The sequence below is a fragment of the Clinocottus analis genome, unplaced genomic scaffold, assembly GCF_023055335.1.
Source record: "Clinocottus analis isolate CAN_PGR_092001 unplaced genomic scaffold, fCliAna1.0.p SCAF_8, whole genome shotgun sequence".
NCBI lineage: Eukaryota > Metazoa > Chordata > Actinopteri > Perciformes > Cottidae > Clinocottus > Clinocottus analis.
Window position 1 is genome coordinate 17,081,784 of NW_027176240.1, and position 15,043 is coordinate 17,096,826.

At 42.9% G+C, this 15,043-nt stretch overlaps 1 protein-coding gene across 2 annotated transcripts; it reads left to right on the forward strand.

Annotated features, from left to right (window-relative positions):
• Positions 1–4,493: 4,493 nt before the first annotated feature.
• sgpl1 (sphingosine-1-phosphate lyase 1) lies at positions 4,494–15,009 on the forward strand. 2 transcript variants are annotated; one of them, XM_068568543.1, is made up of 14 exons: positions 4,494–4,668; positions 7,443–7,608; positions 8,185–8,252; positions 8,648–8,795; positions 8,944–9,023; positions 9,266–9,394; positions 9,488–9,576; positions 10,144–10,252; positions 10,358–10,456; positions 10,545–10,691; positions 10,907–11,145; positions 11,245–11,391; positions 11,480–11,600; positions 12,314–15,009. In XM_068568543.1, the coding sequence occupies exons 1-14, from the start codon at positions 4,657–4,659 to the stop codon at positions 12,455–12,457; spliced, it is 1,698 nt and encodes a 565-aa protein (XP_068424644.1). In that variant the 5' UTR covers positions 4,494–4,656; the 3' UTR covers positions 12,458–15,009. The 2 variants fall into 2 exon arrangements, with proteins under 2 accessions (XP_068424644.1, XP_068424646.1); XM_068568545.1 differs by lacking the exon at positions 4,494–4,668 and adding an exon at positions 6,717–6,920.
• The last annotated feature ends 34 nt before the right edge of the window (positions 15,010–15,043 follow it).

The window sequence follows — 15,043 nt, forward strand, 5'->3', positions numbered from 1 at the left end:
TCCTCTCTTCGAGCTGGAGGCAGCAGACGCTGTATGTGCAGCTGACAGTGAGGGATGGATGCGCATCCCTGCTACTTTATATGGCCTTTATCTTATCTTCTTGCCCGGTGGACGCCTGAATCAACAGCGCCTGTCCAGGGGCCAATCAGCTTGCAGGCAGCGCGTCCCTCACCCTCTCCCCCTCTCGGCGGTCTTTACACTGCTCTATTTCTTTGTGTAATCTTTGTAATTTGTGCGGGGGAATTGCCATGTATGTAAGCCGAGATAACCATATTTTGTTGCGAGATCAAACTTGATTTTGTAGACTTTTTCTTGACTTTCCCCAAAAGTATGCCTTTAAAATCAGCCTCGCATTGCTAGCCCACTATAAATTGCTTCTTCTGGGCACCTTATTGTCCAAGTACTGCTCGTTATGTCCCACAGCAATACTAGCTGGACATCTGGGTAAAATAACACTATTGGGCGCGTTACCGTTCAGTGAGGATACGCGTGTTTTTGGCTAACACATTTCACATTTACATTTCAGCCAAAGTTCTTGGCATGAAAGAAAATAAAGCAGACAGGGTCATGACGTATATGAATAGATGTCTTCTTTTTACGCATAGAAACTCTTAATCCACATCCAAGCTCAATGAGAAGGATCTGAGTGTGGATGGTAAGTGTTCACCTCCATTGAAGTTTTTAGGGCCAGTCACTTCTGTGTATTTTTAGGTGCAGTGTAAAGTATATCTATCTTAATTAAGAGACAATGGAAAGGTTGTAACTGGAATGATTTTCATATATTTTGCACAAAGGTTATGAAGAAAAATTTAAAACATCAGCGTGTTTATCTCCGGAAATATTTTTTCAGCACGAGGTGCGAGTTTGCATGTGTGTTGTCAGACCTCTAGCTTTTAGGATACTTGTAATGCCACATTTTACGCACTCGGAATATTGGCACCTGTCGTGCTGGATAGATGACGGGTATAATATATTCCTCTGAAATGAACTTCAGATGCACCATACTACTGTAAACTGAGATAAAATAACAGCAGTTCCTCGGTTTATTTTTAAAAAAAATGCTTATTTGTAAATATACCGTTGCGTATTTTTGGTTGTGCGCATTTCACAGCAACTGGTAAAGTTGGCATTTAATACCTTTAAGCTGCTTGCAAGTTGGTCCTTTCTTGAATGTTGCTCTCATTTATTTTAAAGAGTCACTTATATCCTTGTTAGCTAAACAAATCTGATACATCAAAGGAACTGACACGTTTATTGTCACATATATTTAGACAAACATTCGCTCAATGTCTTCGAGCGCAAAGCTCGGCAAGCTGGACGAGGACAATTACGCATGAGGCCACCCAACGTGGAGCATTAGAAAAGGAGAAACCTTTTGTGTGAACTGGTAGTACAAAGGGTCCTGTTGTGTGTCATAACAATAAAAGCCCGATTGCTTCTGTTATATGAGCCTAAATGTGTGCGCTATGACATCTCCAAAAACATGTCCACTATCGCCACAACTCTGGGGCGCATTCGATTAACTTCACTTTTGGAGAGTTAAAGATTAGTAAAACATGTCAACAACACGCAGACACGTGTCAAGCCTGGTGGGGGGAGGAGAAGGGAGAGGGGGAGTGCGCCAGAGCCCAAACATGATTTACAATTGCCAACAAAGGATCACAAAAAGCTCTCCTTAACTTTCTGTCTAAATATGTGTTTTGGAAACAATCTGATAACCATATGCTTTCAATAAACTGGACAAATACACCGGTGAGATACGAGATGGTGCCTTGCTGTTATAAAAGGCACGAAAAGTCTAAAGTAAACTGAATATTACCACTTTACAAATATCCATTGATGCCAAAACCATATTCGGATAGCATGGACAGGTGTGGGTTTGAAGTTGTCAGTCTCTCTTTTTATCAGTGTGCCGTATAGTGTCCTGCTTGTTATGCAAAGTGAAGGCAAACATAAGCGCCCAGTTGCTGTGGAAATAGCAGATATCGGAGCAGACTTGGTACGAAAAGTGATTTAACAATATTTAACAATAAACCGAGCAGGCTCCGCAGCAGGTGATACCTGCCCGAGGCTCCTGATTAATACTTCCACAACTGCTTCACTTTACGGGCTCCTTTGATTATTTATTAAACGAAATCTATTTATTATTATTTTAGCAAACAGAGGTACCAGGTGGGGCTTTATTTTCGTCTTCAGCTTTTTGTTTGAAGGACGTTTTGAGGGGGCAATCAAAGTCCAACAACTCGCTGACCAGATTGTTGTCATCCCGAACTGGCAGCGAAGCCATTCAATGTGCCCCCCTTCCTATTCTTTTTTTTTCTGGCAAAGAGCTGCCGGGTGGGAAAAAAAAGAAAAAGGAAACTTCTTCAAGATAGAAAAAACATCTTAAAAACATTTAATTGCAACCCGGATGCCATATGTACACCTCTTGTGAAACCTCTCAACAATGTGACTGCCTTTTAGAAAGTATGGAGTGCGTCTTTGGAGACGTGTGCGCTTTTGGAGAGGTGCGCGCATCGTGACCAGAATGACCCCGAACACACTTTACACAAGAAGTAATTCACTTTTAATGTGCTTTGGAGTTCCCTTTCACAGGCAACGCATTGTACCTCTTACCTCAGCTTTAGAAGACAGTATACACCAATTACAGTGGAATAGCCGTCCTATGGACACAGTTTGTCTTTTTGAAAAGACGTGAAGCACGAATAGAGCTGTGGCTGCAAGTCGCCCTCTTTCACCTCTTAAACTAATGCAGACTGTTTCTTTATTCTGATAGCTTGTTGTTGTTTATTAGCGGGTCTTCGTTGACAAAAAGAACAAAGTTGCATCCTCTGCAAATGGATAAAATCCACCGGAAGACATGTTACCTTAAGACTACCTTCATCCCTATAAAAAAAAAATAGTAATCAATTTAGTAATTGAAGATTGGACTATTGCATTTTAATGCTTTACTTAATTAGTGCAGTTGATAATATAGACATCTTAATAAGCTGACTTACATGTTAAATGTGGACATATTTGTCATTTTATTTTCTCACAACACTAGATTGAAATTACGAATGAAATCAAGGGAAGAGTTATATGTTTAAGTGTGAAACAGAAATTGTATCCCAAGCTATTACAAGTTGCTTTAATTTCTTTAGAGAAAATTATAACAGATCCAACCAATTAAGTCTTAAATTTTTTTATTTTTTTTTAATGTGTATGTGCAGATTAGTGTTGCTGCAGGACAGTTTAACACTCTGGACCCCATCACAACAAACATGTTACAGCATGTACACCTCATGAGCCCACTGACTAAGTTATTGATTTATACATGCTGATCCAAATATATATATATATATATATATATATATATATATATATATATATATATATATATATATATATATATATATATATATATATATATATATATTCCGCTTTATCACTACAGTATGCTGCTTTAAAATAAAGTTTGACATTAAACACATTGGCTTCTAAATAAGGGATCTAAACTACAAAAGGGTTTTGTTTCCACTGCATGTGTCCTCGCTATATAGTTGTTGGGGGGTGTTGTTCCAGTGCCAAAACTCGGCTGCTCGGAGGCTCCTTTTTCACTCCTAAAGAGAAAACAACGTTTTATGTCATTACAAAAGCGAGACCAAACGATGCCTTCGCGTAATGTCGGAATTATGGAAACTATAAGTAGAATAAAGGTGAACGACCCGACACAGTTGAACATTTGAAGTGTGCTACAAAAGCACCCATTTTCGAAATGCAGGTCATTGAAAATACATGATTGTCAATTCATTCCTCCCTTTTTTTTTTTGTTTGAAACATCCATTTCACACCCATCACCCCACCACCACCCATTTAGGTTTTTTCTGCGAATATGAGGGTTTAGAAATCTGTGGAAATCTGGTTCCAGTATTGCTTTCACAACTTTGAGGCCAATAAATAATAATAATAATAATAATAATAATAATTAATGGCTGCAGAATTAAGGAAGTTGTGTGTTGTTAACCAGAGACGTCAAGTAAAAAACATGAATCTCCAAGCTAATTGTTCTACTTTATAAACTAATATCTGTTTTGTAAGCTCATGAAAATTTGATATGGATGCTTTAATAGGACAGATTTATTATCTGAACAAACAAAACGCACAGACAAAAAAAACAAGTTTAACAAAATAATAATAATAATGAACACTGACAGTCGAAAAGTTTTATTTTACAGACACCAAAAATTAATTTAGTGTATTTGTGATATATTTTGTATTTGTATTTACTGCGCTGACATGACTGGGAGCTGCAGTTTACGAAGGGCATTAGAACGCAGCATCAGCTCTTCGCTAACACGATCCAGTTGCGGGAGTCAAAACGTGCGGCGCAGCTGCGTCCTCCGCCTCCCTTTTTGTCAAAAAGTAGATCTGCATAGGACGCGGCGCGTCGCGGACGCCGATCTCTCACGTCACCGGACTCCGGCCGCGGCGTTGTCAGATCTCCTCTCGCTCGGAAGCGCGCGCAGCTTATCGGGCGGCAGACTTCCTGAATCAGGGTTAGCTTGAGGCCGTTTTCGGTGGTAGCATGTAGACAAGAGCCGGAGACTCAACGCAGGCGGCTGGAGGTGACTTTCCTGAGAGGCAGACACGAAAACAGGACTTTCCGTCGACAACATGGACGTGTGGGTAGGTGTCGCTTCACTTTTATTTAGTCATTTTTCTTTTCTCCAAGTGACGTACAGTGTGACACACGGACGGTGGCGGCGCTGCTGTCAGACGCGTGAAGAGGAGCGGACTTGTTTATCAATAGTAAAGTGAGCCAGCGGCAGGAATGAGCCGACTTGTTTTGCTCGCAGGGATGTCCCAAGTCCACAGACCGTGTGTCTGATGCTGACCCCCTCATGTCCAAGCCCCGCGTCACAGATTTACGGCTGTTTTTTTCTTTCTGAAGAAGCATGTAAGCGACATTGATTCGTTTGGCTCCTGAAGCGAACCACTTTACAGAAGTTTACCCCTTTATTATGTTTTCCCAACTTCTACATAATTCAATAAAGGGAAGCAAAAGGCAACCACGCGGCTTCACCTTAATGCTTCTTTTGAGCTTAACAATTTTTTTAATTAATTTTTGGTGTCTGTAAGATTTCCAGCTCCTTTCCTATTGTTTCTACCAGCAGCCACTGCTTTAACATTATACATCCTGTTCAACTCAACCTGCAGGAGGCTTAAACAATGTGTTACTCATTGCCACAAAAGAGCTGTTAAAATGTGTGTTTTTTCCCCCTTAAAGGAGCAGAATCAAGTTTTGTGGTCAGCAGCCATTAGACAGAGAGGACGCGGCACTAGGGGGCATCTCGGCTGTCACATATCTGCTTGTCAGTAGGAAATAAACCATTCGTCACTGACTAGACTCCATCTGATCAATTCAAGGAATAGAAAGAAGAAGTGACCCGAAAAACTTGGGCCTAAGTGTCAGTTCACATCACGTGAAGCTTTCTATCCAGTTGAAGAAAAACACAGCTGTAATTATTCTTGATCTCTGTTTGACTAAAAGCCTTTCGTGATGTTGTGCCTCAAGGTGTATTTTCCCTTGATGTATCCAGGAGCAGCCACCTCACACCACCCGGTACATTTCCATGAGAACATGACCTCCCCTCTGAGACAACAAAAGCTCTCCTTACAGAATAGTCAAATGCCGTGCAAGGGAGGAGGGGGGGGAGCAAAGGAATGGGCGTCCACGGCTCAACAATGAGTCGGACAACACTTGTCCAAGTGTCTTTTGTGTGAACTCCATATGTGTTTTCCTGAGGCAAAGATTGCATTGAATGGTCCGGGGGTTGTGGGGGCGGTGGAACCTGAAGGCGAACAAAAAACATCTAGACCAAAAAGTGTGTTGGATAACGTCCAGAGCGAGCGAGAGAGAGAGACCCAACTGGCCTTTTGCATTGATGTTAGATAACGTCGTTTTAATCTTGTCTTTACGACAGATGCGTGTCAGCGATTGCCAGCACTCGTACCTGCCCGTTCAAACCCGATCCCTACGGCAACTCGAGTCGAGCCTTCCAGTCACGCTCATACTAATGGCTTTTATTTTCTTCCTCCAGTGCGTCCCGTCTGGTTCTATGCAGCTGATCAGGCCAAACCTGTATAAGAGCATGTTCTACCAACAGGCAGGTGTGACAGCTGTATTGGAGGCAGGGGGGTTGTGGCGAACTCCATTAAAGCTTCACTCGCTTCAAACAACTTGATATTCCCAACATGAAACTCTTCATGTTGGAAATTTCCCTGTGAGCGGATAAAGCTTTGGATCAAACAAGGAACGCAGTGTTTCAATAGTTCAAGGAAATTTGCCTCAGTGTGCTGTTACGGCATGTTTGTGTCAGACTTGGATTACTCAACATATTGTCTTTTGAACCTTAAGCTTTCCTCCATCTGATTGTGTCTGCGCTGGGGAAATGAGGGCCCATGTTATCAAACCACCTGCTATTATGTCATAAAATCACTAGTGAGGAGAGATATTGGTTTGATAATTTCACTGCACTTATGAAATAGCATTTGCGGGGTCAATTTAGTGATACGGCTGTGATTACGGCTCCGTTCAGTCTTCTCAGGCTGTGAAAACTTCCCATTCAGATCAACAACAAGTATCTCAGCGTTTATTGAGCGATCAGGCTCAGAACTGATTGTACAAAATATATTTTTAGAGTTTGTCTATTTCAAAGCAGACTTCCTGTCATGTCTGATCGTGGTTGATTGCCAAACATGCCCGCCGCTGGTTGGATGTGTTGTTTTTGTGGGTCTGGTGCTGGGAGGAGTCTGGGGATAGTCGTCCGTGCAGCGAAGAGCGCTCTCTCACTCTCACCTGGAGAAGGAAAAGGACTGCTCAAGGCGTTAGTGTGAGGGGGAAGCTGCACTCTGTAGGTCTGACAATGTCTTCTGCTGTAAGTACTTACAATCAGCACTCGGGTGTCGTGGAAATCTTTAACTCAGGAAAATTTGTTACTTGCCTTTTTTTTGAATAGTTGCTAAGTTACCTTTTCTTCAAAGCGAGTTGTTGGGAATATTTTGTTTTTCATGGCACTTGTGTGTTTTAAATTCAAGACAAATCTCTTTTTTGGTTCTGAACAATTCTACTTCAGTTATTAAGCATACTTGGACTGTAGTTTTTCAATAACCAGCATAGTATGTTTAAAAATGTCATGTTTTTTATGAGACGATATGCTGATTGAATGCCTGTATATCTGCACATTGATAGATAGGAACATGTGAAATACAGATTACACAAGACATGCAGCTGGTCTCAACCACTGTCATCAACACAGATTATTCAACCCTTCACTTCCTCATGGACAAATTCAAAAAAAGAAAACAAATTAGTAACAGATGTCTATGTGAAGTTAGTTTGTTGTGCTCTTCAAACGAGCGGAGCGTGCTATAACGCATGTATGCCTCTCTGTGTCCAGACTGCCCTGGAGGTGTACAAGGAGATGGTCCTGCTGTACCTGGAGGCGGGCCGGCAGCAGGTCAACTCGCGCTGTGAGGACTTGGAGGCGTGGCAGATCGTCGGAGCCACGGTCATCACCACACTGGGAGCGGTCTGGATCAAAGGCTTCCTCTTCCAGCAAGAAAGTAATCTATTACACGTGACCCATGGGTGCTATGTAGGGGGATTAGGTCGGACACGGTAACACATGGAGCGAGCAAATAATCTCCCCAATTTGTAATTCAGTCTTATTCTCTGAAATGTTAACGGGTCTACTGCTGATCTGTGTTGTGTCTCAAAATATGGCCGTAGCAATTAAGTTAATGACTTTTAATAAAGTTTCCCCGGCACTCTGCAGTTGGTTTCTTCTCCTACAGTACTTGTTTCTCTAGTTTGTTTGACTGAGTAAATACCGTCGATCAACAAGACTTTCGAGATCTGCTTTCTATCTAACCATCAATCAATCAGTGGTTGAATTCCAACAAGGCCAGCTCCTCCTTGTCAACTCTTCGAGAGTAAAAGTTGCTCAGTGAGGCTTCTCAAAGGAAACTGCATGTCCCCGGCGCTTTCAGGGTGCTTTGTGTAACACAGCTGCGATCGTCATAGACCACGTCTTGTCTTGACGTGTGATTTCTGAGGTCATAGTCAGCTGTTTAATGTCTGTGGTTCAATGTGCCAGCCTTTCAACACAGCTGCTGCCTTGTGTTTTTTTGGATCAACAGGTCTCCCGTCCCGAATCAAGAAGCTGTGCTTTCGACTCATCAGAAAAATACCCTTTGTTGGCGCAACAGTAAGTATCAGTGGTGAACGAGGTTCCTTCTTTTCCCGGCAGATGTACTTTGACTACAGCGTGTCAGAATCTTTTTATGAGTCACTCTTTGATGACTGAGCACATCACGCGAGGGAGAGAGGTGGGGGTCAGAACTTTAACACACTCAACGTCATGTTCTGGTGATAACATTGGGTTATATCACTAACGGAGAGAGCTCACTCTCAGGTTTTATCAAAAAACTAACAAGAAGTGTTGACAGTAGAGTGGACGTGTTGTCAAGTTTACTCTGAAACACAGTTGCCTCCACCATCCCCCGTTGTAGGAAAGGACATGCTTTCCTTCACTGTTGTTTTGTACTGCATCCAGAGAAAGTCGACGCCTGTAAAGTATTGTCATCCCTATCGTTTCGACAGATCCAGAGCCAGCTCAACAAGGCTTTGGATGACATGTCTTCCAGTCTGTGCACGTTGAAGGAGGGCATGAGCTACACTAAGCAGCTGCCCTCTGAAGGCCTCTCTCAGAGCCAAGTGCTGGACAAAATCAGAGAGTACGAGACTCTGAGTAAGTCATCATTCATTCCAGAGCTTCACTATCCGTATGCCTGACTTCCCGAAGGGTCTTGCCTGTCTTTGATGCTGATAACAAAGAGCGTGTCCCTTTCCCCCCCCCCGTCGTAGTGAATGGAAAGAAATGTTTTGTGTGATTGCAGATGAGGTGCAGTGGGAGAAAGGATGCGTTTCGGGGGCCGTGTACTGGGGTGATGAATCGCTGACCAATCTCCTGGTGAAGGTATGCTTCTTTGTGTTCTACATCTCTGGACTTTTAAATTCCAAGCATGAAGAGTCACGGTTGAACCGTAATACCGTTTGGTTTTCGCTACAGTCGGCAAGTCCGACTGATTTTATTTTGTTATTGGTTTTGGACCAATAGATCCTGTTTGACACTGTGTCACAGTAAATATTTTGAGTTCATCTTACCGTAACTTCTTTTGTCTTGTTCTCCCCCCTCCCCCTTTTCTCTTTGGATCCAAGGTGTATGGAGATTTTGCTTGGAGCAACCCTCTCCACCCAGACATCTTTCCTGGCGTGAGAAAGATGGAGGCAGAGGTGGTCAGAATGGCTTGCACACTCTTCCGCGGTGGCCCGGACTCCTGTGGCACAGTGAGTTGTCATAATTCTGCCCACAGATTGTACGATAAGCTAAGGACCGACAGGTCCAAAGCATTTCAAACAACTCTCTGCCTCTTTGCGCAGGTTACTTCAGGAGGAACTGAGAGCATCCTGATGGCCTGCAAGGCGTACAGAGACATGGCGTATGAGCGTGGTGTGAAATACCCTGAAATGTGAGACAAGCTTTATTAGACATGGTTGATGAGTGATTTCAGTTTACTTGGTATAAATCATTGTACAACAGTTAATCTGGTTTGGGATCATTTATGGGCAGTCTGACTTTTAATATTGTAGCATAACAAAATCTGATTACGTCATAAATGTAGATTCACACTGTTAGGCTCAGAGGTCACCATTTCTTCTAAAAAGGTTTTACGCTCGTTTCTCAACCTAATATGTGGAGTTCTCCTGTGGAGTTAATAATTTCTGCAGTAGTGCAGGGTTTTCTGATTTCTATTGTGAAATTTCTCAGAAGACAAATCTCTGCTAGGAAATGAAGCCAATTGAGTTATGAAATGTTTCATTTTGCCATTTCAGCCAGTAGTTGCATCAAAATATAAAATGTATCTCATCTCATGTAAATTGTCGACCTTGAACAACATGATGTTGCAGTCCTGCACTCAACCATGGTCATGACTGAATTGAATACAAGACATTTATAAGGCTTGTTGTTGACGGCGTTTTCTCAAAGTTTGAACATTATCTTTTGTTTTTTTTTGTTTGTTGTCTACTTTGCGCAGTCTCGCGCCTGTGAGCGTCCACGCAGCCTTCGACAAAGCGGCGCATTATTTCGGGATGAAGCTCGTTCACGTTCCCCTTGACAAGAACAGCATGAAAGTCGACGTGAAGGTGAGAGTCCAGTAGACGCAGGCGGGCCGTGTGTGTGTGTGTCTGCTGACTGACTGCTCTCCTTCAGGCTTGAGTTGTTCCTACGTTGTTTTCCTCTGTCTCAAGGCTATGAAGAGAGCCATCAACAAGAACACCGCCATGCTCGTGTGCTCGACGCCTCAGTTTCCTCATGGAGTCATAGATCCCGTCGAGGAAGTAGCCAAGGTCAGAATTGAACCCTCACCCTGAAAAGGTCCTGAAATGAAAACGAGGAAGTGAGATCTCTGACACTTCCCTCCCTGGTGTGTTCCAGCTGGCTGTGCGCTACAACATCCCGCTGCATGTGGATGCCTGTCTGGGAGGTTTTCTCATTGTCTTCATGGCCAAAGCCGGTTACCCTCTCGCCCCGTTCGACTTCAGGGTAAAAGGTGTCACCAGCATCTCTGCTGACACCCACAAGGTAAGGAGTGGTTTCGTATTCCGTACAAATCAATTACTTCCCGTTTTGTTGATTTCCAAACTTAAACAGTACAACGAAAGTTAACGTTATCCAGCAACAAATCCAGAAATAGTCATTGCACTGGGTGTAAAGTGATGAATTCAAAGACAATTGTTGACTGGCTCCAGGCCATACTTTTGTAATGCTCCATTGTTTGCCACTATGTTTCCCTCCAGTATGGCTACGCCCCCAAAGGTTCCTCAGTGATCCTCTACAGTGATAAAAAGTACCGGCACTACCAGTACTTTGTAGCTCCAGACTGGCAGGGGGGAATCTATGCCTCGCCCTCTGTTGCAGGCTCCAGGCCCGGAGGAATCATCGCCGCCTGCTGGGCAACCATGATGCACATGGGGGAGAACGGATACATCGACGCCACCAAGAAGATCATCAGCACGGCGCGCAAAATCCAAAAAGAGTGAGACACTTGCGCTTATTGACACCGATGTAGAAATGTGTGAATTTTAAATTCATACATAACATCTTTAACATGTTTTTCTTTTCTGTTTTTGGGCAGAGTCAGCCAGATAAATGGTGTGTTTGTGTTTGGGGAGCCAAAGGTGTCGGTGGTGGCAATAGGCTCAGACGTTTTTGATATTTTCCGTCTGTCTAATGCGCTGACATCAAAGGGCTGGAATCTGAACACACTGCAGTACCCCTCAAGGTACATATATTGAGAAAACTAATTAAAAAAAGTATTATTATTATAAGTCAGGAGTGTAACGTTGGTGGTGTGATGTTCTTCTTTACAGCATCCACATTTGTTGCACAGTTCTGCACACGCAGTCGGGCGTCGCTGAACGGTTTGTCCGTGATGTCAAAGAGCAGGTGGCCATCATCATGAAGAACCCCAAAGAGAAAACCACAGGAATGGTGAGCTCGCTTTGCTCTCTGATATAGACACACACACACACACACACACACACACACACACACACACACACAAATTGCATTAACAACATGATTTGACTGTGTACTCAACCTTTGCATCTGTCATTGAGCCAAGAGAGGGAGTACAAATTTCATTTGGCGTGACAAACCATGTGAAATATGTTCGCCAGTCTCCATTGTTAACCAGGCTGTTGGCACACGTGGCATTTTGTTTTTATGCTGCACAAGCTGATGATTTAAAGTTGACACAAGCAGCGCGTGCTGTTTTGTGTCAACTTTTAAATTGAGTGGAAACTCCACCTCGCTGGCACAAACCTGGCACCTTTTAGCTGAATAATGCTTCCATGACAGATGAAGCAAGATCCTGCAGAAAATATAAATGCTGAGATTACAGTAAAACATATGCACTATACCTTCAGTTTTCATATCGTTGAGGATCAGCTGTCTCGATTTAGTCTAACTGGGAGCCAGCAGGGTCCAACAACACAATTGCTTTTCTGTGTCCTCTTGGGGTTGTTAAAAGGTATGCTGGGAAATGTAGGTAAACATATAAGAAAGTTCAAGTAGCCACGGCATGTTTATTAGAAACGTAAATCATCAAATATTTCCTCAAACGGCCATAAATCAGACTGGACACAGTGTGTATTTCTTTCAGTCCTGCGTGCTCGCAAACTCATTCTTGTCCTTATTTTCAGGGAGCGATCTACGGCATGGCCCAGTCCATCCCAGACAGATCCATGGTGACGGAGATATCCCGAGGTTTCCTGGACTGTCTCTACAGCACTGAGGTGTCCAAGGCAAACACCAGCCACATGAACGGCAACGGCAAAGCCCACTGAAGCCGGACCGGGCCCTCCTGGTCCGACCCCTCCGCACGCAGGGAAACCCGCCTGCCTCCTCCTGGGGGCCCCTGAGCTAATGGTCCGCCGGTTGCCTTACCTTGCATAGCTACACCATACTGAAAACATCTGCAAAGATCCCTCAAGCACAAGCCATCGTCATTTATTATCACTTCTAACATTGTGCCTCAGTGGCACAGAGAAGAAATGACTGGTTCCAAACAAGCTTTGGACTTTTCATTAGATTTGTACTAATGTAGTGTGTGTGTGTGTGTGTGTGTGTGCGCGTGTTTGTTTGTTTATTTTATTTGTTTGAAAAGTTCATTTCAATTCCAGCTTTTGTTAAATGTGTATGTCTGTCATAATCTCAATCAATTTACATAGCAAAACCATTCCTTTTTTTATTTTTTTTTACTGCCGGAACATTTCAGCTTGTTTTCATCACCGGGTCATTACTGTCATTACTCAGCAAAAACACAGACCACTGAAGGCTGGTTAGAAACGCTGTGCTGCCCTCTAGCATGAGAGCGGAGGTACTGCTTTAGACTGACTGGACTTGTGGAGGCCTGACGAAGGTGAAAGTTATCCTCATCATCATGGCATAGTTCTCACAGCATTTAATTTTTAATTGTAAAACCACTGCAATGCCCTGCAAAAAACAAATCAGGTTAATCTGTGAATCACTTGAAACAACCGCTCTGGTGTTATAGCAGGGCTTCGTCTGGAAGCAGGAGCATGCATGTCCTGGTTTGGTAGCACTTAGCGTGACGACGTTCATTTTGTTTTTAAGTCTGCAATTGTGGACCACTTGCAGTGGTGGGATTTGCAAATGGCCGGGGAGAGAGACTTGTATAGTGGGAGCATTTAATGTCATTAATATTCACTAAAATTGTCTTTTTTTTATCAATTTAAATAAGGTAGAACTTGTAACCAGGCCATGAATATTGTGTAAAGCCGTGAGTAGAAGTCACTTTGGTTATACGTAACTGTTTTTCTTACTTGGTTCTTCCGCTCAGTCGCTGGCTTGTGAAGTTAAGCAATGAGACGTACTTTAACAATTCCGACTGAAGGCGGTTTCCAACTCAAGAAGCAGACGCTCAACATGTTCTGGGTAGACTCACCTGTGTACCACTTGTTTCAATCATTCGTCTCTTAATTCTATCTACCTCAGTTTCTACTCAATGCATACGCCATTTAATCATCCACTGAAACGCAAACCTTTAACAAACCGTTATGAAAGGGTTCTTGGATATCCTGAAAGGAAACAGATCCTCTCTGATGGAGGTTTTTGATCCACAGACTGACATCCAATAGTTTTGTCTGAAGAAGCCCACTCCGCCCGGCCTGAACATGGCTATAGTTCGATAAATATCCATTTAGCAGGATATTTACACCTTTACTAACAGGTGGTGTAACACCGAAGCGACCGTCTCTTGGTCTCTTTCTCTCATGTGCTTTCCTGATATTGCTTGTTGAAATTATGCATTTCCATTACATGAATTCCATATTGGTGCAATATGTAACTTTTCCTTTGAAGTGAAACGGCGGGGAATGCTCTACTATAAATGTTTAATCGAAGTCATTAGAAGCATTGTATTTAATGGCGGCTTATCGGCCTTGTTAGTGTAATTTAACCATTTGTGTGACCACTGGGTGTTTTTTGATCACTTTAATTTGTGAGCGTTTTGTGTTTTCAGTTCATGTTTTTACATGCTGAGCAGTTTTAAAGACATTAAACATGAATGTATTCAGTTTTGGGGGTCTTAGTCAGTACCTGGTGAAAAGACCGGTGACAGGCCGAGGACATAACATCCCTATTAGCAATTTAAAGCTGATACCATCATGTGTCCACGCAGCCTTCCTTTAATACTGTGCCCAGTGGCAGGCGGTTGAAACCCTTACCCATGCAAAAATAGAAAGAAGACTGTTTTAATCGTGACTCATCTTGTTTGCTTTGGAGAAATATCATGTGACGATTGAATGGCAAAGAAATCTCTTTTGAATAAAAAACGTTTTCATGCAAATTCCCCTTTTAAACAGAGTGATTACGAACTGTAACGGAGGAAATCTAAACGGTGGCGATATGTAGCAATAATGAGCGTTCACCTCTGTGCCTTCAGGGGTTTGAACTTGTGACGTCAGAGCAGATTTTCTCTCCCAAGATCCTCAGGGATTTGGCTTCATAACAGCAACATCGTTGAACCCCACTTGTCTTTTCAAACATGGACTAAGTAACACACAAACACCCTGACTTATAATGCAAACAAATGTTTCATTCTGTTAGCGATAAAGCCCGAAGCCTTGACAGCCATTGTAATGAGTGTGTTTGGTGTGGACTGCATTTTATTGTCAGGTGTTTTTGACCCATGTTCATCCTGTGAGGTTCTGAATGTACGACGTCTAAAGGTCAGCATGAGAGCGTGTTGGAGTCAGGAAGCGCCTGCCGACTGGACATGATCCAGAGCAAACACTCTGGCCAGTTCTCAGTCACTCTTAGTTGACCCCAGCAGATGGCCTGTTGTGTTTTCAATAAAATGCATTCAATCTGATAAGTCTGGTCGGTTTTTTTTTTAGTTATGACAAGAA

What these genes read in the sequence shown, in the direction of transcription:
- sgpl1 (XM_068568543.1), top strand. An exon ending in GCATGAAAGTCGACGTGAAG is followed by an intron (nt 10,253 to 10,357) that starts GTGAGAGTCCAG and finishes CTCTGTCTCAAG; the next exon opens with GCTATGAAGAGAGCCATCAA. An exon ending in TCTCTGCTGACACCCACAAG is followed by an intron (nt 10,692 to 10,906) that starts GTAAGGAGTGGT and finishes GTTTCCCTCCAG; the next exon opens with TATGGCTACGCCCCCAAAGG.